The sequence below is a fragment of the Protopterus annectens genome, chromosome 11.part0 (genome assembly GCF_019279795.1).
Source record: "Protopterus annectens isolate FY-2018-M chromosome 11.part0, PAN1.0, whole genome shotgun sequence".
NCBI classification, from domain to species: Eukaryota; Metazoa; Chordata; order Ceratodontiformes; family Protopteridae; genus Protopterus; species Protopterus annectens.
In genome coordinates this window covers 453042481-453066538 of record NC_056745.1, presented here as the reverse complement: position 1 = coordinate 453066538, position 24058 = coordinate 453042481, and the positions used below count along the sequence as shown (strand labels likewise).

The 24058-nt window shown below is 38.5% G+C and overlaps 1 protein-coding gene across 1 annotated transcript in view; it reads left to right on the top strand.

The window, feature by feature from the left end:
• LOC122814954 (homeodomain-interacting protein kinase 2-like) overlaps positions 1-24058 on the top strand; it is a 176793-nt gene that overhangs the window by 74875 nt on the left and 77860 nt on the right. The window contains exon 6 of the mRNA XM_044087213.1: positions 13738-13922. Coding sequence (XP_043943148.1) covers positions 13738-13922 — 185 coding nt within the window. The remainder of the gene's footprint in view (positions 1-13737; positions 13923-24058) is intronic.

The window sequence follows — 24058 nt, the reverse complement described above, 5'->3', positions numbered from 1 at the left end:
AGCAGCCAGCTTAGCTATCATGAATTTGGTCTTTTTTAGGTTTTTGTCCCTGTTTGCTTCAAGCCACTCTCCCATAATTTCAAAGAGAATCCGTAGCTACAGTGCCAAAAAAATTCTTGTTGAATGAAAAGCTTTACTACCTTTTTCATGCAATTCAGCGTAATCAGCTCCTCAAGTCTGAAATCTCATACTACTATTTTTCTGATTAGTTTCATATAATTCCTCCCATGCTAAACCACATTATGGTGCAATCAGTGTTTAACTACACTTTACCTGGCCATTTTGGCCTCCCCATCTTGGTTGGAGCATTAGGTATATAAACCTCTTATGGTACAATAATGCAAATACATTCCAGTACCTGGTGCTTGGGATCTGTCATTCTAATTCTAGTAAAGTCAGATCTCCATAAGCACAATGCTCTTTCTTCAAACCACCTTCTTTGCTGTTTCCCTTACTCTCTTCTCCCATGATATGTCACAGGGCTGATACACTATATCATTCCACCAGCTCCACCCCCTCTTTCCTGTACCTTAACTATCAGGGTGTCTACCCTAGGTTATGTCTATTTTTCCTCCTTCATCCTTTTAGGAGATGGTGAACCTCTTCTCTTTTACTTCACATTTGATGGGCTCCCTTCCATAGATATTCACTCTTCCCCTATCCATTGCCTCTCTAACTTCTTAAAAAATAAATATATATATATATATATATATATATATATATATATATATATATATATATATATATATATAGCTTTTCCTATCATACTTCTTCCTCACCTCTTTGTGTTAGGAGTGTGTATATATAAGTTCAGGGGGAAGTATGGGTAGCTTACTCCCCACATTGGGGGTGCAGGGAAAAGCCCCCACATCAGGAGGTGTAGGGGGACTTGCTCCCTACAAAAAAGAAGTTTAAATGAGAAGAGTGATCTTCAAGAGCCACTCTTTTCCTGAGTTTCCAATCTTTTTTTTTTCTGCTTATCACTCGACATTACTAGTGCCAGCATTTCAATAGGGAGTCTATAAATAATTGTTTCTGTCACAATAAAATTCATGAATAACCTAAAATACAGACAGCTGTGGATTCTGCAAGTATAAGATCAACATTTCATAATTTAAACACAGTTAAACTGATACAATATACGTTAGTGAACTCCCTCATCCTCATATACGTGATATTTTCAAACTTAAAAGACGTTAAATATATACCAATATATGTAATACTGTTTTGGGGTATAAATATAAAATGAAATATATTAACTAAATTAATATCCGTTCTTCCAGTGTTGAATATGTATGTAAGACTGCATGCTGAATAAATGTTTAACAAATTAATTTGTCAAAGTTTAGCAGCCTATAATTTCAATACTGATTGTATTGAAATATTATCACTGATCCCTGGATCACTAGTGGCATCAAGTCTTAACTGACAAATTACCACTCTGTATTCAAGCTGAGATTCCCATGAACCCCCTCCTGGGTCCCTAACAACTATTTCTAGAATACCAAAATAAAACTTTTGAAAGCCGTGCACTGTAAGGAATGCCACAACACAGCATTGTTACTGTTCTTTCTTAAAATATCATAGTTGTGTTCATATGTTCCTTTCCTTAGGGTTTTTATAACTTTACCTGCATAAAAGCAGGGGAAAGAAGAACACACTGCAATTTGTATTAAACCTGATGTTGTATAATTGCCATTTTGAAAGTAAATTCTGGACTGACAGTTATTAATCAGTACAGTACTTATTTGTGGGAAAATAAAACCACAGTAGTTAAAATTCTCACAAGCTTTTGTTCCAGTTGTAATGGCTCTCTTTGAAGTTATAGTTTGAACTAATTCAAAATTATTCTTAACATTTGTGCCTCTCTTATAGGCAAACTTAGGACTATTACCCAATAGCTTCAACAGATCAGTGTTAGCTTTAAATACATTCTAGTTAATGATAACACTCCGTCTTTTTCAGAATTTGTTTGAAGGTGGTGGTGCTGCCAGTGCTTCTTATAGAAGGTGGAAGTGAGTTCCATAGTTTGGTGACGGTGAAAGATTAGAGGAGTTGACCAGCAGGAAAGGTGGGCTTTTCTACTTTTAGAACTAAATGATTTTCAGATCTTAGTTGCTTGCTGGGTTGGTATTTGATAAGTAGAGTTGAGCTAGCAGGACAGTTTGTGGGTCTGTAGATTATTTTGTGTGCTGTAGTTAGTTGGGTGAATGAGAGATGTTGGGGGAGTTCCAGCCACCCTAATTGTTTTAGTGAGTTACGGTGGTGGGACGAGAATTTGGCTTTGTGGCAAATTTGGCTATTCTGTTGTAACACATATCAAGTTTTGGATTTTGTAGAATTTTGGAAATTAGTGAGGAGAGGGCCACCATAAAGGAGAAAGGGTAATAAAAAGGTAGTTGCAAGGGTTTGTATAGTGGAGAGGCTAAGAAAGTGCTGGTGCTTGTAGAGCATACCGAGCTTTTGGTGTGTTTTTTTTATGTTATTGTTTATGTATAGGTCAAAGTTAAGGTTTTCATCTATAATAATACCTAGTGATTGAGTGTGTGGGGCAACTTCTATAGTGGTATTGTCTTGGGCTTGTATAGTAAAGATCTTTTTTATCTAGGGGAGTGGTTTTCTTAGGGGTAAATATTACCAGTTTAGTTTTTTTTTGGATTTAGAGCAAGATAATTGTTAAGCATCCAAGATTTAGTAGAGGTGAGGGCATTCTGGGTGATTTCCTGGAGTTGAGAGCTGGGAAGATTCAAACAAATTCTGAAAAATCATCTCACCTCTTCCTAGCTGTGTACCTTCTCTATAACCTAACCTCTTCCTTCTCCTTATATAGTAACTAAACTCCTATGCTTTTTGCTAAAAGTGACTCATGATACTTTCTCCATATTTATTACTTTTTTCATCACTTGTTGATAACTGGTTCAATAATAATTATTTATATATCTCTGTTTAAACCTCTCTGCTTGAATTCATTTGGCAACCAACTAAATTCCTGCTTTAATGTTTATTGTCTGTATATATTACTGTAATCAAACCAACTAGATTCCTGCTTTTATGTATATATTCTGTATAATTTTGCTGTAATCAAACCAACTAAATTTCTGCTTTTACGTATATATTCTGTATATATTGCTGTAATCATTATGTTTAACACCGTTTCTACTTCTGTCCCAATTGTTTAATTTTTTTTTCTGTATATATGTTCTTGTTGAAGCTTTTCTCCCCAGGACTCCACTGAAAATGAGCTCTGTTAGGTCCAGTGGACTTTCCCAGTAAACAAATGCAATAAAATAAATAAATAAATAATATTGATAATGGATGTGGAATTAAAGTTAAATTCCAAAACCAAGGCTCTTTAATTTTTCTTTTTTTTACTGTCCCTTTTTTCAACTTTCCCTAAGTGATTCATAGGTTCATAGGTGTGTACTAGACTAATGGCCCTGGAGCCTTTACAAGACTAGCCCATAGGATTACCCTGGCATCGTGCCACCTGATAGTTTCCAGTGCCTCTGTCGAGTAGAGCCACTGGAGTGATCCCCAGGGTGATTTTCTATTTCCCATCCACTCATTAAGATTTCTCTTGAAAAGGGCCAGTGAGGTGCTCTGCATGACATGTATGGGAAGTCTGTTCCATAACATGGGCAGTCTCTGGGTTATGAACCTGTCCCTCCAGCCCATTCTGTTGATTGTGGTAATGAGGTTGAGGTCTCTGGAGTGTGTGGTGAGGAGGGATTGGGATTTCTTTAGATGTAGCATTTCTAACAGAGCTGGGTCAGACATGGCTTTGTACGTCAAGCAGAGATTGCCTCTAAGTAGGTGATATGAAACAGAGATTAGTTGGAGCTTTTTGATTTTGTCCATATAGGACAAGTGTTTAAGGCCTAGGATCCTCTTTGTGAGTTACTTTTGCGGCCTCTCCAGTTGTTGCAGGTGTCTAGTGAGGCACATGCCAAATGGGGCATTGCACACAATGACTGGCCTAATGAGGGAAGAGTAGAGGGTGACAATGACCTCTTTCTTCCTGGATGCAAAACCCTTAGTAATGAAATGTGCCACATAGAAGGACTTTCTGACCACAGTGGCAGTGTGGTGGTCAAAAGAGAGGTTGCTTTCAACCTGTGTTCCCAGATCTCTTATAATGCTTTCTGTGTTCAGTGGACTACCATCGATGTGGTAGTTCATGAAAATTGTTTTTTTCCCAAAGGGGATGACAACACATTTTTTGGCATTGATCTTAAGGCCATGGTTTTGACACCAGTCGTTGGTCTCAGTGAGGCCTTTCTGTAAGATGTCAACATCACTTGGGGAGTTAATAATAGTTCCCAGCTTGCAATCATCTGCGAACTTTGTCAGTCAGACTCCCTTCGTGTTGGCCTGGACTTCTGGGAAGTAGATACCAAACAGGAGAGGACCCAGGACAAATCCCTGTGGGACTCCACTCGTGACTGGTCGGCAGTCTGACTTGGAGTCAGCTACTTTCACACTGTGGGTTCTATCTGTGAGCCAGTTTGCAACCCACCTAGTGATATAGGGGCTGATGCCTAACTTAGTGAGTTTTTCTATAATTCCTGAGTGGGGAATGGTATCAAAGGTCTTGGTCAGATCAAGGTAGGCTGTATGTACCACCTTGCCTTTATCCACAGCTCTGGTGACTGACTCAAAGAAGCCGACCAAGTTGAGCAGGCATGATCTACCCTTCACAAAACCAAACTGTGTGGGATCCAGAGTTTGGAGATTCCCTATATCCTTGTTAATTAGGTCCATGATGATGCTTTCCATAGCTTTGCATATCAGACTTGTCGGGCTAATGGGGTGATAATTATCAGGGTCTGTAGTCGCTCCTCCTTTGTGGAGAGGGATGACTATAGCAGTGCACCATTCAGTAGGGACAAAGCCTGAGGTGAGGCTGTGATTGAACAGGGCACACAGGTGTGATGCCAGTTCACTCTGTAGTTCATGTAGAACACAGCCAGGGATATTGGCAGGTCCCATAGAAGCTGTATTCTTGGCTTTGGACAGTGCTGTTTTAACCTGTGCAGCAGTAATACTGGGTACCTGGCAATCTACTGGAATTGTGATTGGTCTTTTGGGGGGATAAAGTTGGCATTGAATCTGTCAGCCAGTACATTGCCAATATCTGTTGGCTCGGTATAGGAGGTACCATTGTGCAGTAGCTCAGTGCAAATCTGGGTATTGCCGTGGAGATTCTTTACATAACTATAGAAGGCCTTGTGGTTGTCTTTACTATCTGCTGCAATTATGTTTTCATAGCTAGCTTTTTGTTGAGGCTGATAAGGGAGTTTTTCTAGTCTTGGGACTTCACCTTATTCCACATCAGTTTTTTCCTTCTGTTATAGAGTTTGTTTATGGTAGGGGACCACCAGATTGGCTTCCTTTTTTTGGAGGAGAGTGTCTTGGTTCTATTGGGTATGGTGAGATCCATGCATTTGTGTATGTGTTTGTACAGTGCATTGGTGTATGATTCGGTGGTCATGCAACTATTCTCCATTTGCATGGGTGCCGTGAAGTTAGCCACCTCAGTTCTTAGGAGCCCAAAGTTTGCTTTGGAGAAGTTTTTCATGGTGGTTACCTTTGTGGGGCTGGGGTGGGTGGGAGGGATGTGGATTTCCAAGATGATTATTTTGTGGTCAAATCTAACCAGGGAGGAATTGACTACTGGTGTAGAGCAACAGTCGCCCATGTTAGTACTGACCAGGTCAAGGATGTTGCTACCTCTAGTGGGGGTAAGAATTAGCTAGTCCAGGGCATTGGAATTAATGAATTCCAGGAAATGTTGGGCAAGTGTACTGGTACATGAGTAGTTTTCCCATTTAATGGAGGGGTAGTTGAAGTTGCCCAGTATGAGAGTGTTAGGCTGGACCCTAATATTCTCCAGGGTGCTTAGGAATGTGGAGTGAGTGTCTTGGGACATGGTTGGGGACCTATAACAGGCTACAACCTGAATTGATGTCTTACCCAGTGTTAGCTGCACCTGAAGTATATCTGATGCATTATGTTGGGCTACCAGTCTGGAGGTGTGTGCATCCTTTATGAATATGGAAACACCACCACCTTTGGAGCTTCGGTCCAAGTTCTGGGGCCGAAAGCTGTGGAATGAGTTATAGCTTGGTAGTGCAGGGGTGCTTTCCTGCTGCCTTGAACCAGGTCTCTGTTACAGCACAAATGTCGATGTTCTCCATTTTAAGGAGCTCTTTGAGTGAGTTCATTTTGAGATTTAGACTTCTAACGTTGAGCAGCATGACCCTCAGATTGCATTTGTTTGTAGCTGTTATGGTGGTAATTTGGTCTTTGGAACACTGCCTAAAAAAGGCACTATAGGGGTGGCAAGAGCCTTGGCCAGTATCTGGAAGCCCAGGGGTGACAGATGCAGGCCATCTCTGGCAAAGCATTGAGATCTGTCAATCATGTCATCCCAGGCAGACAGATACTGCATCCCCTTAGAATGACACCAGAAAGTTAGCCAATTGTTGAAAGCAATCATTTTCTGCTTGTACTGTCGTATCATTCTGGGTGATAGAAGGATGCTGCTCAGGGCTAGGGTCATACCCGCCTGGGCTACATAATCCAAGAGCTTCTCCATGTCTCTTTTCATGTAGTCCATGGAGGTACGTCTCAAGTCATTCACACCCACATGTGCAATGATAGAGTCATATTTGTACTTGTTGTTGAGGGACCTGAGTGCGTGCGTTATGTGGTGGATCCTGGCACCTGACAGGTAGCTGACTGTCACTTTCTTCTTATTCAGCCTAGTGAGTGGGACATCAGTGTGCCTCACTATTGAGTCACATATGACTAGTGTGTTGAGCATGCTGTTTTTGCCTTAGAGGCTTTGGTTGAGTGGCACACTGTTTAGGAGAGTTACATGACTCATGATTAGTGTTGTGTTGTGGTGGTTGAGTGTGTTTCTGCCTTGGAGGCCTCTGCTGTTTGGGTAGGTTTTTATTGAGAGCCTCCATGAAGGTGGGTGTGTGGTTTATGTTTTTATGTGAAGGCAGTGCTGGTGTGTGATTTGGAGGGCTATGTGTTCCATGTGGTGTGGTGCAAGTGTTGACCTTCTCCTCTTGACCAGCTATTTTGGTCTTGGCTGGAGAGTGCGTGGCTTCAAATTTGGATATATAAGTGCATCTCTCACAAGTCTGAGTGTTGGGAGGTAAGATGAGAGGGTTGTCAGTGTACATGAGGCAGTTGCTACATTGCCTAAGGATGCCCAAGTTCAACAGGTTAACAGGAGAAAGCACAGGGATTATTCTTTACTTCTTTAACCCACCAAAAACTGCATTAATGCACTGAAAAGACCAAATAACCAAAAACAGGTGCAGAATAATGTTTGGAACTCCAGGGACACTACCTGCTAAAATAGCAAATGACACACAAATCTCCACAAAGGGGACTCTTTAATGCACTCAGTATGATGAACACTGCAAAAAGTTTAGCAAATTGCTTTCATCTCTGAAAGGTTTAGATCATCACATGACAATGTTTGGGGGATTTAAATTATTAGTATTCAGTTAACACTTCTATAGTTCTGATGAAGTCCGACTTTATTGTATAGTGGACAAAAACAATTTGTTAAACGTTTTGGATCATTTGCTTTACTATGTTTCTCTTCATGGAAATTTGTGTCATTTATTATTTTGTCAAATAGTGTCTCTCAAGTTCCATATGCTTTTGTGCACCTCTTTTGGTTATTTAGTTCTTAAACCCAGTAATGGGGTATATTTTCCCCTAGTTCATGGTGACTTCCTGGGCTATTGTATTTGTCTTTGGGACTAACCATGTTCACAAACCATATTCCCTAGTTTATCTCTCCTTCAATCAAAAAATATCATAATTTGAAACCATCTTAGCTACCCTTTCTCACTGTCCCTTCACCAAACTCTTTTTTTGTGTCAATGGATGTAGCTAGAAAAGTAGTTTTCTTATATGATAGAGACGAGAATCCTTTTGGATCATTAAAAATAGTTACATCTAAATAATCCACTCTTGTGCAATAGTAAGATCTAAATAGCCCACCCTTCTAGTATAATAAGAGTGTGTAAACCCAAAAAAATAGATACATTTTGTAAATAATCAATAAACTCATCAATTTTCATTTCTTTGTCTCTCTACAAAACAAATATTTCATCAAGGAACCCAGTATATAGTTCCAAACTATTCGTGTAAATAAAAGTAAAAAAAAACGTTTCTCCAATTCCCGCAAAACTGAATTGGCATATAAGGTGGCGCATGCTGCCCCCAAAGCTACCCCCTTAATTTGCTTGTATAACTCACTCTCAAAATAAATAAAACTGATGTTTAAAATTGTACCAATCAGTTCTATTAAAACATTAATTTCACTAGAAGTTAAAAACTCACAGTTAATGAGGGCCTGATTAAATCACCTTACACCATCACTGTGGGGTATAGTAGAAAATAAATCTACCACATCAACCGTCAAAAAACTCACACTAGGATCCCATAGTTCTTCTGTTAGTCCCCCTACAAAATTCCAAGAATATTTAAGCATGTGGATTTTCATAATAAAGAATGGTTTTAACTTTCTGTCTATGTAAACAGCCAGAGGATATGTTTTAAACAGAGCTGCCACAATATGTCTAAAAGAGGGTTCCATTACATCCTTGTGGACGTTGGAGATCCTAAAAATAGACAGGATCTTAGGTTGTGATGATAGTAAAAATCTATATTCTTCATAGGTAATAGTCCCTTGGTACAATAAGTAATTTACAAATAGATCAATTTTCCAATAAGGTATATTAATTTCATTCCTTGACACCTGGAAATATTTTTCCAAGTCCTGTAAAATACTAAGCAAAGAACTAATATAACTTACCTTGCCCATCAAGACCAGTCTGCCCCCTTTATCAGATTTCATGATCCTGGTGGATTGATCTTTAATTAAGGAAATAAACACCTTTCTTTCCACAGAGTCCAAATTATGACACAATCTCCTTTTATTCTTCCCATAAATGTCATAAATCTCCCTTTCACAAGCATTTTCAAAAGCTGTAACAACTGAGTTTGGGGGTGAAACAAAAGTACTCTTTTTTTTTCTAAAATCTTGTTCAACATCCATAACCTTATTCTTAAAATGTTATGCCAAGTTAAGCGTTCTCGTAAATAATTTCAGCTCATTCAAAGCAATAGCTGAATATCCTTTTACCTGGGGCAAATGTTAGTCCCCTTCCAAGAAAGGAGACATGGATATGTGTAATGTTGTAATGCTGTAATTAAACACATTATATTCACTGTGACTCTCTACATCTCCAGTATGTCTATAAGTAATGGGGAGGGGAACATTTACAAATGCCCTTTCTCTCCTTTCCACTTCCTCTCGCCCCTTTTCCATGACCTCTGGCCACTTGTATTTCGGAGGTGTACTGCACATTTTCGATAGTCACATCTTGTTCTCTCACCTGATTGGGGGTCTGGCCCACTAGTTTCTCTGACCTTCAGATTATATTGGATTAATAGTATTATTATTTATTCATTTGTTTTCATTTGTTAACCAAGATAGTCTGTCTGCATTCTTATGCAATCAGAATTACTACAATACTCTTTTCTAAGAATGAAGTGATACTTTCTGTAAATTGAAATATTATAGCAAAATATACATTTTTTACTTAGATTTTCAGACATGCATGTATTTGAGATTCTGTTGTCTTCTTCTGTGATTTCACTCAGTTTAATTTCTCTAAGTCTTTTGGGTTTCTAAAACCATTACTGGAATGGACCCCATTCTTAAGTCAAAATATGATTAAAGTTCATGAAACTTTTGTCTTCTCTTCATAGACTATTGTAGCTGGTTTTCTTGTATCTATTTTTAAACTATTGGTAATGGGTTATCCCATGTTATATAAACTTCATAATTTTGTATAATGTTCTGTGGCTCAAGTTTCCAATGTTTCTCAGCTACTTCAATATTAAAATGTTTGCACAATCCTCACTGCAACAATCGTGCCACATTACTACTCCTTTCAGTATAAAGACCTTCTGCCATTAGTGTATCACACTCAGCAACAAGATGTGTGACTCTTTCCAATTCTGTTTTACAAAACCTGCATTTGTCTGTTTCTCCAACATGTTCAATGGATTTTGTAAACCAGCGTGTACGTAGTCCACTATCCTGGGCTGCCAGTATTAACCTTTCATCCTTTGCTATAAATTCACCTTTCCTTAACCATTCCTGCTTCAGATCTTGATCAACACGAGTAAACAGGAGTTTTCTGTACTTCCAACTATATTTATGCTTTTTCCAGATTTCTTGCCGTCTCATCTGATCCTTTACCTTATATTCTTTCTTTTGTTTTTTGGCACATTCAGTTGCCTCCTGATTTTTGATCCTTCTGGTTTGATTTCCATTCCCACTTGGCACCAATATGCTTCTGCTAAATTAAGCAGGGAAACATCTTAGACTTGTTCTCCTCTTGTTTTAAAATTTTCACTGTGTTTGGATGTTGCAAGTTCAGCACATGTGCTGTATAAGGTTAATTATGCAGCTGAAAATTATTATAGAAATGTCATTAATAGGTAAACTGTGTAGCATTATTTCTGTTCAGAATAACAAATATAAAAGCTGTCAAAAGCATAATCAAGTAGTGTTGCTGTAACCTCAGGTCTGAAAAAAATATATTTAGTCAGTGGGTTTATATTAGTCACTTAGGAGTTTATGATTAACTTGATGTAAAGCTTTGCTCGTCATTTATTTGCACAGAACAAAAATGGCGTATAACAGCCATTAATAGGGAGACACTCTTCTTGAAACTGATCCTGAGTAAAGGGGTTGAATCAGTAACTAGGATTGCATTGATGCATGGGTACAATCCCCATTCACTTCCCATGAAGGGTTCTAAACCCTCTCACACCTCCACTAGTTTAGTATTCTAATTCCTATGTCATATTTCCATGAAAAAAGGAGATTATGTTTTCTTGCAAACACAGAAATTTCCCCTTTTTTCCAAGGCTGTATAAGAGTAAAGACTGTAACAGTATTACTTATTAGTTTGTAAAGTACTTTCACATTGTGAATATCACACTTCTGGCTCCATAAAATTCAGCTGGATTTGCTTTCACCATTACACTGTAAACACTGCACAGTATCAATCAAGGCTATTAGCTACTAATGAGCTTCTTGTAGACCTAAGTTTGATTCCCTCAGACTCCATCTACCAGCAGTTTGAATCTGAGCACATCATTTAAATAGACAGTACTTCTGAGTCAACCCAGAAAACATGCTCTTATGACTAGTATATTTCCATGGTTAACAAATGAATAAATCAAAAAAACAAGAAAAATAAAATGTTGCTGTTATACAGATGTAAACGGATAGCAACTAGTGTCTTTTCTTATTCTTCCTTGTTATTTAAAGGACTAATCAACAGCTTTGGATGTTTATATACAGGTATACAAAAAGATATTCATGCTACATTGAAGGCTACCATTGTTTAGTCATTCAAAACTGGCATAATCATGTTTAGAATTATAATGCTTTAATTTGTTTCATCTGCAGCCATCTACATTGTCAGTGTGATGCTGTGATGATTGGTCTTTTCAGCTAGTAGCCTGTGAATGTCATTCTAGTTAAAATAAAAAGGAATGGTTAACTGAAACTCAACACTGAGCTACACGTCTGTGTGATACAATGGGGTACTGATCCCTTTCTTATCCTTTACCCTATTCTTCTGCACTTCTGTTTGTCACTACCCTAAATATACAACCAGTGTCTTATAGTCTAATTTTCTTCTATAATAATAATAATGTATTATATTTACTGTAATAGTTTTTGCTTATAACTTAATATTTTCACGTTGCTCTTCCCATGTTTTATTTTATATTTTATTTTCTTAAGTTCTGTATTAATATTTCTTTTTACATGTATCCATATAATGTGTCTCACTTTTTGGAGCTTTTCTCTCTGGACCTCTGCTGAAAGTGGGTTTCCCTGGTCCCTGTCAGATTTTCCCAGTAATCAAATGTCAGATAAAATAAATAAAATAAAAACTGGTGTGGAGCATCTTAAGAGAGAGAGAGTTCTTTAAGACTGACTTGTTTATAAGCAGTACTGTTTAAACTATAACCAAGTATATCTAGAAGCATTGCTTAGTATGGGAAACATAACAGTGTGTGTGTGTGTGTGTGTGTGTGTGTGTGTGTGTGTGTGTGTGTGTGTGTGTGTGTGTGTGTGTGTGTGAGTGCGTGTGTGTGTCTTCAAGGATCTCTAAAAGCAATGTGGTGTTTTAATAAATACAATCTGAAAAGTCCAAGGAGAGTTGTGCATCTTGCTGTATGTACTTCTACAATCCAGATGCTGCTGTTAAGGTGACATGGGGACTTGGTGCTCAGTGTTACTGGGAGATGAGCAAATGGAGGCACTATATATCAGGTATGGCTGCCAAGTTTCTTAAAAAGATTGATGATAACAGAGATTTAAAGACAAAAGAATAAAGGATGTTTTACACTTTCTACATGCCAAAGCTTCCTGTAAGGGACAAAAAGACAATAAATGAGTATCCATGTTCTCCTGCCATGAATTGCCAGCTCATTTGTAGAACTGCTTCTGGATCCTACCTGGGGGAACACGTAGAAAATATAGTGAATCACCAGTTCACCTATGGCATGTTTGTGGAATGTGGGGGGACAGGAGCACCTGGATAAAGACCCACGTGCATACAGGAAAGGTGACCAAACTGAGGAACCAAGCACTGTGGGGCTGTGGTGCCTCTGTATTTTATCCAGAAAAAGGAAAACAATTAATTAACTCAATTAATTAAACATATCTGTAAATACTGGTAGTTGGTGAGGGTTTACAGTAGTAAAGGTATCTTCTATGTGCAACTCAGAAAATGGCCATACATTTGAGAAACAGAGCACACTTCAGACTAGTACCAAAGCAAATGTTTTTATAACAGCTGAACTGAGCATATCTGAAAATTAAATCAGATTGTAAACACAGCTAAGTGGCATTTGATGGCACTTCTAAAAACAGACCTGCAAATGGGTCATTTGATCAGCTAAGTCAAATCATTATAGTGATGGCAGTAAAATATGCAACAGATTAATTTAAAACATCTAAGAAATATCATTTTAAATGAGTCTGGTATGTAGTAGCCTTTATCCCCTCTAGACCCACTGAACATTGTGGCTTAGACACTTGCATTACCATCTATTCACTCACACTTTACTGTTCTGGATATACCAGCAGGATAGGTGAGCCCAGTGATGATAAATCACTATAAAAACCACTGCTGGCACTAAACTGCTCTAGTAAGCTACCTATAGCAGCAATACATTTGCATGTTAGTGATTAGTAAAAGCTGACAGATGTGTTAAGTGTAATGGTCTTGAGTCTGTTGAAGACAAACAAAGGTATATCATTTGCAGCCCATGGAGCACATGAAGGAATACATACCTACATGAACTAAACATAAACTGTGCATTTGTGAATTTCCTTTTGAAATTATTATTCATGTTGAAGGGTTTTGTTTTCTGTTGTGTTCTAAAGTCTTCTTTCAAAAACACAGCTTGCAGAAATTTTAAGTTACTGCTGTTCTCTGGGATGTGGATGATGCCATTTGAAAAGACATGCATAACATTTTTGTAATATACATTTTTATTAAAGTCATTTAAGCAGTACTTCAGACAAAATAACCAGTTGATTGAAGACATTGCACATTTTAACATTTCTGAAGCAATAAAAAACATTTTTTCATTATCCATCTTTAGATAAATATGCCAAGAGAGCTGAAGGGTCATGACATGATAGTGGAAAAGGCCAACCGGCATGAGTTTGTTCATTTGTTAAAGAAGATGCTCACCATAGATGCAGAAAAGAGGATTACACCAGCTAAAACATTAAAGCATCCCTTTGTGACAAAGTCATATCTGCTCCAATTCCCAGAAAGTGCACAGCAAGGAAAATTCCGTTTTTAAGAACTTTCATCTGTATTTCTAACTGTACTTTGAAAGAAGATAATTAACAATACTTTAATAAATTAATTAATGTTGTAAAAGTAAATCAGCTTTATTCCCACAATTTGACTCATAGCCTGCACAGCACTGTAGCTTGTTTTTATAGCTTTGAAGCTACATTAATTTTGGTGATGTGGTGGCACACTGCTTAGTATTTCTGGTTTACTGCTCTGGTATCTAAGGTTTGATTCTGACTTCCAGCAATTGCCTTTGAGGAATTTACATGTTCTCATCTTTGCCATTTTTTGCTTTGGCACTCTTTGAAGACTTGGCTACCTCATAGACATGACAGCTGACTGACTGCTCTAAATTTTCCATGTATATTGTACTTCTCCTGAACATGTGGCCTGGTTGTGAGTGAAAAAACAAAAATTTGCAAGGAAATCAACTTTAAAAGACAGAAGGATAAATCCCTGACTGTGACTCCTATAATCTGGGATTGAATGCTGTTGTGAGTGAAGGAGGAGCTAACTGGGAAGGGTGGGGATGAGTGGCCATTGGTACCTCCCACCGTGTTGGGGGAGGGAAGCAGCTTGTTCTACACTGCTGTCTCCTATCAGAAGTCCAGAATCACAGCAAATAGAGCCAAGGGTGTGCACATGTCCTTCAGGCTATATGATCATTGTGTAGCTAGGACTTGGGCAAATACATGTGTGAGTCTCCAGTGTTATGAATGTGCTTATGTCCACCAAGCAGCACAATGATTGTGTAGCTAGGACTTTCGCATCCATTGTCATGGATGTGCACATATGTGCCAAACAGCATGATGATTATGTAGCTAGGACTTGTGCATCTGTTGCCATGGATATGCACATATGTGATAAGCAGCACAATGATTGTGTAACTAGGACTTGTGCATCTATTGTCATGGATATACACATATGTGCCAAGCAGCACAATGACTGTGTAGCTAGGACTTGTGTATCTATTGTCATGGATGTGCACATTTGTGTCAAGCAGCACAAGGCTATAATCAGGAGTGAACTTTAAAGTATGAAATACATTACTAAAACAAAGGAATTCATCTAGGACAAATGATCTTAAATCAGAAGCTGGTGGTCTGTGATTGTTTAGCAACAAGATATATTTTGGCTGATGACTGGGTAGTGTCATTATCCCTTGCTATTATTTGAAATGGAAAAGCCGGGCATCAGGACAGGGCTATAACTGGGTGAGGAGAAAGAGGCAGCTGCCTGGGGGGGTGGGGGTGGGGGTGATCAACAGATGCTGATGGAGTTCAAGTGAAGTACCAACATTCACATAGTAAGACGCTGGTCATATTGTGACGTCTTTAATGGATTCCAATAATACATTACTTTTTTCTCTCTCAAGTTTGGGCTGTGGTGGTGCTGATCTAGGAACTGCACAGGACTCTGGATGGCCTAGCTATAAATAACAAATTACTTGATTTGATAGGTGTCAGAAAAGTATAACTGTTAGAAATAAATTACAATAACATACTGTATGAAAGACCTGAGTGACCACATTCAGATATTTTAGTGACAGGGTAACAGGACCTAACTGGAAAGGAAAACACATCTTCAAGAAGCTTCTTTAATATCTTTTCTGCATTTGAAACTAAGTCTCTGTATCATGGTAGCTTGAAAGAACTTCTTAACTGAAGTGCATATACAATACATGACTTCACAGTGTTGAATCTGATCCATTCATTCTACTTCCTCATTGTTTGTAGAAATCGAGGACTTGAGGTGGTCTCTTTCAGTCCCCATTAACTCACAGAAATATGAAATACCTGCCTCTCTCTCTCTCATGAACTATTGTCTCATAAAAAAAAACAGATTTCAGTGCTGTAATAACACTGTGAATAATAGTTTTACTACTTTTGGGTATTTGGAATAAGAGTTAACACACAAAAGACAATGTGCATCTGTACACTGAAATTGATCTACTCCCACTACCATCCAAGGAAGATCTCGAATTTCACATGGCAACATTTCCACTTTTTGATTCTGATACCTGATTACATTGCAAGCTTCATTCAATATCAAACCTTGTAGGCAGAAAAGCTCATTATGCTATAGAAAATATACCCTAATATCTGAATGCACTGACTTGGATTTTCTGGCCACTCATTTATAACTACCATCTCTTAACAGTTCCATATTCCTGTCTGCTTTCATACACATTCGTAGGTCCTTTAATGGTGGTCATTTAGGTCCCCCTAACAAACTTGAATGGGACAGGGTGATGTGGTCATCACATGCTAATGCTGAGGCATGAGGTTGGGAGTTGTCTTTAAATGTTTACAGGAACCCTAACTGTGGAGTAAACATACAGTGCTATCTCTTAGAAAATTATACAAAGTGCCTTACATCTCCATCTCAGAAAGAAAGTTATCAGTATGTTGTGCAGATTGAATTCTCTTTGAAGGTCATACACTGTATTATAGGGCATGTTATTGTAGAATAAACCATCTTCCTTGTTTCCTCCTATGAGCATCAGGTGCCAAATCCCATCTCTTCTTCTGACCCTGTGGAACTCAGTGCACTTATTATATCTGGGTTTCTGGTTCTGTAGTCAAGTTCAAAATCTTTAAGCCAGGGAATATGCACAGAATTGGCTGTCACGGTGCAGTGTTGGAGACTGACATGTGCTTTGAGCATTTGTGCCAGAAGATACAGACAGATAAGGAGTATAGTCATGCATGGCAGTCCACTGACTAAGAGTAATGAGCTTGTAAAAATATATTAGAACATGGTCCACACAACACAGCAGATTTCCTTCAACACAAAACAAATTTGACCACTGTTCCTCAAGGTAGGTGGACATATTCCACTAGTATATGAAAACGTAATATAGTCCACTATAAACACTCTTAAGCCAGGCTACATTTAAGCTTCTCTCCAAAAGTAATGCATAGTGAAAACTACCACAAAGTCCACCTTCCAGATAAAAGATATTAAAATATTAGAACAGCTAAAAAAATGTTTGACATTGACCTCCATTTCTTCATTGCTGCTTAACACTAAAAAACAAATTGATACCAGTTACAGCCCTCTACATTTTCACATTATCCACACTTACATTTAAAGTATGCCATAGCCACTTTTGTGCAGCTCCTGGAAGCAAGTTACAAATGAAAATCTCCTCCTATGCACACAGGAGTCATGAAAATAATACTTTGGCACTACTTGGACTAGTAAATTAATTTTGTTGAAATACGACAACCTAGGAAATTACACTCATCAGGTGGAAGTAGTCATGACTGACAATGTTAGTATCTAAAGCTGTGTTGTTCGACTTGCATTATTGCATAATGAAACTCATACTGGGGTCATAGTTTAATAGGCAGCTGGAGCTGCATTTGTTCAAGTGGTTGTACCGGGGTGGGGGGGGGGGGTGGCAGAAGGGCTTTTATCTCCTCCTTTTAAGAATTAAAGCCTTCTTCTTCATATGCTGAAGTGCCCTTCTATACACAAAAACATAAACAAGATAAATGATCAGGCCAGGTATGTAGATCTGCCACTGCTTGTAGCCATTTCTTATGTCATAATTTATTTATTGTGATTTAGTTGCCTTGTGGTTTCAATATTTTTATTTAGTTATTTTAATGTAAAATACTTGAACATACCATAACAGCTATTTTAATAAAGTTGTAATCACTGAAAACTCAAGTGATACTGAACATTTTTCATTTCTGGAAATTTTAGCACTAGAAGGGAAAAAACGGGAACAATCAACTTGTTGAAACTGGCACTCTTTTTGCAATTTTTGGGACAAAATAATTTAGTTCTTACTCTTGGCTCCATTTTCCATTCTATTTATCATCTCTGAAGTGGTTTATAGTATCTGAGTAGGATAACATCTTTGGGACAGACTTTCATAGAGGACAATCCATAATACCTCAACTGTCCAATACAACATAGTGAGATAAACATGATCCAATACACCTTCACAAACACTAACTCACCGAGGACCACACTCATGGAAATCAACCCTTCAAACTCACATAGAGTGAGTGCCTTACAGCATCAGGCACATATAAAGTCACATAGAAAATTGTTTTAATAAATGCTGTGCTTCTTTTTGCAGAAGAAAATTCCACTACATACTGCCAGCCCCCCACCTCCAGTGAAAGGAGAACAGCTGGCATCATATGAAATTGAATACTCCCTTTCCTCTGCAGGTACAGCAGCCTTAGAAACAAGCCCTAATACAGACACCAAGGCGAAGCCAAAACATGCTACACATGGTACACAACAAAAATATAAATGTACTTCAGGGCCATCCCGTTTTAACACTGTACATTTAACTTAACAGGATTGAGAGTGTTGATGGAGAAGTACAGAGAATGTCAGAAGGAGTTGCATTGTGTCTTTGTGGATTTAGAGAAAGCATATGATAGGGTGCCTAGAGAGGAGTTGTGGTATTGTATGAGGAAGTCGGGAGTGTCAGAGAAGTACATAAGAGTGGTACCGGATATGTACGAGGGTAGTGTGACAGCGGTGAGGTCTGCAGTGGGAGTGATGGATGCATTTAAGGTGGAGGTGGGATTACATCAAGGTTCAGCTCTGTGCCCTTTCTTATTTGTAATGGTAATGGACAGGTTGACAGATGAGATCAGACAGGAGTCCCTGTGGACTATGATGTTTGCAGATGACATTGTGATCTGTAGTGAGAGTAGGGAACAGGTGGAGGAGACCCTGGAGAGGTGGAGATATGCTCTAGAGAGAAGGGGAATGAAGGTCAGCAGGACTAAGACAGAATATATGTGTGTGAATGAGAGGGAGTATAGAGGCATGGTGAGGATGCAGGGAGTTGAGGTGGTGAAGGTGGTTGAGTTTAAATACTTGGGATCAACACTTCAGAGTAATGGTGAGTGTGGAAGAGAGGTGAAGAAGAGAGTACAGGCAGGATGGAATGGGTGGAGAAGAGTGTCAGGAGTGATTTGTGACAGACGAATACCAGTAAGAGTGAAAGGGAAGGTCTACAAGAGGGTAGTGAGACCAGCTATGTTATATGGGTTAGAGACAGTGGCATTGACAAAAAGGCAGGAGTCTGAGATTGACGTGGCAGAGTTGAAGATGTTATTTGCAATGGGTGTGACGAGGATGGACAGGATTAGGAATAAGTATATTAGAGGGTCAGCCCAGGTTGGAAGGTTTGGAGACAAAGCCAGAGAGGCAAGATTATGTTGGTTTGGACATGTGCTGAGGAGGTATGCAGAGTATATTGGGAAAAGGATGCTAAGGATGCAGCTGCCAGGTAACAGGAAAAGAGGAAGGCCTAAGATAAGGTTTATGGATGTGGTGAGAGAGGACATGCAGGTGGTTGGTGTGACAGAGCAAGATGCAGAGGACAGGAAGAAATGGAAACAGTTGATTTGCTGTAGCGACCCCTGACGGGAGCAGCTGAAAGAAGAAGAAGAAGAAGATTTAACTCAACAGGATGGCAAAAAATTGTGATGAAATGGGACTTGAACAAAACAATAAGCAGTATAATCTGTAGAGTAGTCATTACTTAGAAAGTAAAATCATATATATTTCTGCAAAAAAGGGACATTTTTGGGCACTGAACTTTTCCTTGCAACCCATCCAAATGTAGACTTAACAGGCAAAGCAAACACATATTTGCAGCCAAAAGCACCAAGTGCATACTTTGTAAATGACAGTCTTGAAATACATTTTTGAAAAATCTGTTAGAAAATGTCATAACATTTTGCAGATGTGCTGTTGAATTCCCAGGTGCCACCAGTATTTATTTCTTTATTGAAATAGTAAATGGACTTATCCTGAAACCATTTTCAGCCAGGTATAGAGACGCACATTAATAAAGAGTTATAAAAGACAAAATAAACACAGAGAAATTAAATAAAGAGAGCAGATCTGGTTACAACACTGAGTGTGAGGACCAGAACCTGGTGAATTATATATCATATTTAACAAAATTGCAAGTTAATGAGTGGAAGCTTTAAAGATGGACGTTGCAAATAACACACAAGATCAGTTTGGATGAGTTAACAAATATAAAACATAACTGGGAGAGTTTCTTACTGAAGTAAGGTTAAACTGCGTAGAACACCACATACATAAGAATACACTACTATATGATGAGGAAAGGGAGAATCACATAGTTATAGGGCTATCCATATCTATCAATATGCATATTTACAGTCACACCAAGTCTAGTCCTCAGGTGTAAACATCTATCTGTACATATTAAAGTAGAAGGAATGACTAAGAAGAGATGGAGAGTGTGTGTAGTTAACCTTTGTCCAAAGTGCAAGTGCATATACATGCATCCTTCAGGTGTTATAACAACCCTTTTTTAAATTGTGAATATTCAGGTATGTTTCTGAGCTCAGAAGGGAGGAACTATTTTACTGAAGCTCTTTTCACATAAACCCAGTGTGTACTTGAGTCTAAGCAGTTCCTAACTGTTACTTTCATAACTCCTGAGTGCATAGGAGGAGGCTTTTTATTTAACCTGTTCAAAGATCTAAGCAAAAATGGCCGTTGAGTCTTTAAATGCAAGTGTGGGTAATACCAGATGCAGAGGGCTGCAACTGGAATCCATTTGGCTTTACATTGGTGTTTTAGTTGACAAAAGTGGATGAATCTTCAGACTGTGTAAATGGTAGTTTGAACTCTGTTTTAGGCTGAGTAGAGGGAGACAATTGGCAGGGCATACTCTAATCTTGGAATCACGGCCGGCCTTAGGAATAGGCGAACTAGGCAACTGCCTAGGGCGCCATACTGCCGGCCTAGTAAAGGGTGCCATTTGTGTTCATTTATTTATTTTAATTAATTTACTTTTCTTATTATGTGAACGCATAATAAGACAAGTACGTTAATTAAAATTAATAAATAAACCATAGGGCGCCGGATGAGGGGGCGGGGCGAGTGCCCTCCCACTTTTATACCTGCAGCTTGGCCAGGAGGCTTCAACAACTACAAAAAAAAAAAAAAACTTTGTTCCACTACCTTTAAGGAGAAGTACATGTGCGTCATATGCACCTACACCGACACTGATGTAAAGACTGCTGGCGCAATGAGTGGCCGTGTGGGGGACCTGAATGAAAAGCAGCAGGAGTGCCTGAAACAGGTGACAGACACCTTTCCTATGTCTTTGTAATGCTACAGACATCTGCCAAACTACACCAAAAGTCAACTTGAGGATATAGGTAGCCCTGGAAAGGGTAGCCTTTCTTATTTGGTGTAAAACACAATCTGCAGATTAATGCTTTGAGAACATCACACTGAGAGCGCATGGTGTCATTTCAGTTACTTTCTTTTCTCTTCAAACATTGCTTATTGGAAGGCTTGTCTAATCTGCACATTTTCCATACAAAGAAGGCTGCACTGTTTGATCTCAGCTCCTCACTTCAGATTATTCTTCAAGTCAATTACATATTTCAGAGACAACATAACGCAATTCATCCCCTGCTGTGCACTGGTACAAGGACAAGACTGCACATGCAGGTTGACCAGCAAAATCAGCCAGAATGACCCTCTTTTTAATACAGATCAGAATCTTTAATATTTCTTTTTAGCGTGCCTATCTAGTAGGAGCCAATGCTTGCATTATTACAGTGCATCATGCAAATAAAAGTGTCAATATTTCACTTTTAATTGTTGCCCCGAAGTTAGGAAGTCATGTGCAGAAGTGACCATTAAACAGATCTGTTCTTATTAAAGACACAGTCAGAACATGTTGTGTCTACCTTCGTTGTGTGTGTGTGTGTGTGTGTGTGTGTGTGTGTGTGTGTGTGTGTGTGTATGTTTGTTTGTCTTAAATATGTTATTGCTTAAAGTATTAACCCTTACTAATGAGATAAGATTACCAGAACATCTATGTTGTAGAAAATGGCCAAGTAACACTTATTGTATCCATTTAATCAACAACGGTACAATAAATAATCACATCTACAACTTTCAGATATTATACTGATGCAAATACGAGTAGAAGTAGGTCAGTGGTATCACTATACCAGAAATGTTGCTTGTGGCGAGAAAGTATTTAATAGTGTATGTTTCTAGTTTACAGATAAAATGCTAGTGAATGCTTCTAAACTGAAACCCAGAGTCTGCCAATAAAACCTACTCACAAATGTTAGCTAACTAGCTTACTAGAACTTGTTTAATGTACTGATTGTACATCAAAGAATGAGAAGCTCTTTGATTCCAAGTCAAACGGATGAGCTGCTAATAGGGTTCTAACTGCATTTCATTTAGAGCAGTCAACTGTTTATAAAACGATGGAAAGAGGGCTTTCAAATGAGCTCAGCAACAAGGAGTTATAAATCACATGGAATTTCCTCGGAAGGTAACAGTCCTCAAGTTACTATAGGTAGTCACCTGGCATATTTTGGTGAGAGAAACACTGAGTAATAGGACTCCACAAAGACGAGGGAAAATATTCAACACCAGTCCATGATGGCAGTATTGGATGTATTCAACACAGAGAACAGTACACGGGTCTAGAGCAATTATCATAGCTGCCTCACAGAACTTGATTTGATCCCATGGTGCTTTGGTGCTTGCATATTTTTAACAAATATCCATGGTAAATAATATTCATTCTTCTTCATTCTTATGAACTCAATAATAAAGTATTTTTCTTAAGTATGAGGAAACCGTTGTTAGTCATGCAGCGAGCTTTTTGATGAAGTTGTTAGTCAAGTGCTCTTCTTCTTTTGCTCATTTATTCTACAGTGTGAGGACAGCGATATTATACAGTATTCAAAAACGTGCATGCTGATTGGTCAGCGTGCCAGTTGTAAATCAGTTATAGTAATGGAAAAAAGGTCCGGTCGCCCGGACTTTTTCCATTACTATAACTCGTTTTTTTAAGCAACGGAGAACGCAAGATCTCCGAAGCTTCATACTGTCTCTCTATGTTAAACGAGTTTAACATAGCGACACAGCTTTAAAAAAAGCAACGGAGATTCTCCGTTGCTATTTTTAAAGCTGTCTCGCTATGTCAAACTCCTTTAACATAGCGAGACAGTTTGTAAAAAGCAACGGAGATCTTGCTTTCTCCGTTGCTTTTTTCAAAACTATCTTGCTATGTAAAATGGGTTTAACATAGCGTGACAGCTTTAAAAAATTCTCCGTTGCTTTTTTTAAAGCTGTCTCGCTATGCTAAACCCATTTAACATAGCAAAACAGTTTGTAAAAAACAACGGAGATCTTGCTTTCTCTGTTGCTTTTGCCCACAGCTCTGATGTACTGCGTAGGCATACGCATGCGTAGTACATCAGAACTGCCGCAGAATACCAGACAGCTGCGGAAGGGCAGCAAGGAGGCATTATACAATGCCATTATTTAAGAAAAGTAATAATTTTTTTTCTTAAATAATGTCATTGTATAATAGCAATAACCCACTTCTGGGTGTGGGTAATGCTGGATTTACCCACAGTTGGCTTTGTTTGGTCACTCGGGCTTCGCCCTCATGACCAAACCACACCAACCATGGGTAAATCCAGCATTACCCACACCAAGGCATGGGTTATTGCTATAGTATTCCACATCTTCTTGGAGTGCTGATCCCATCCAGCAGGAAAACATGTTACAGATCATACCTCCCATCAAGGATGTAGCCAGCAGGCATTTATAGTTTTGTACTCCAACCTCATACTGCTATCCCAAGCATCCACCTGCCACTTAAATTGTACTCATTCCTCAATATATTGCCATTATACACTTTTGAATTTGAAACGCTGTTTTCAACTGTTGCCACTTGTAACCAATTAAAGGCATTTTCAGAGGTGCATTAAAATCAAGTAAGCATGCTTAAACATTTCAATACAGTAGGTGCTACTTTAGGTAATTCTAAACATGCTGTTCTGTTTAACCTACAAATATTTTGACAGCTGCTCAGAATAAATGCACTCATTAAAGTACACCGAGTATGCCTAGCTATACCCTTGCCTCTTTTGTGTTCCCAGTTTTCAGAGGGTCTATATTATAACATTGAAGTCTTAAAACTTCGAATGTTATAATATCGAACCATTTTGATCGAAAGACTATAACACTGAACACTCAGAATAGCAATTTTTTTCCCAGGGAAAAAAATTGCTGTTCCGACAAACATACACACAACACAAGCACAC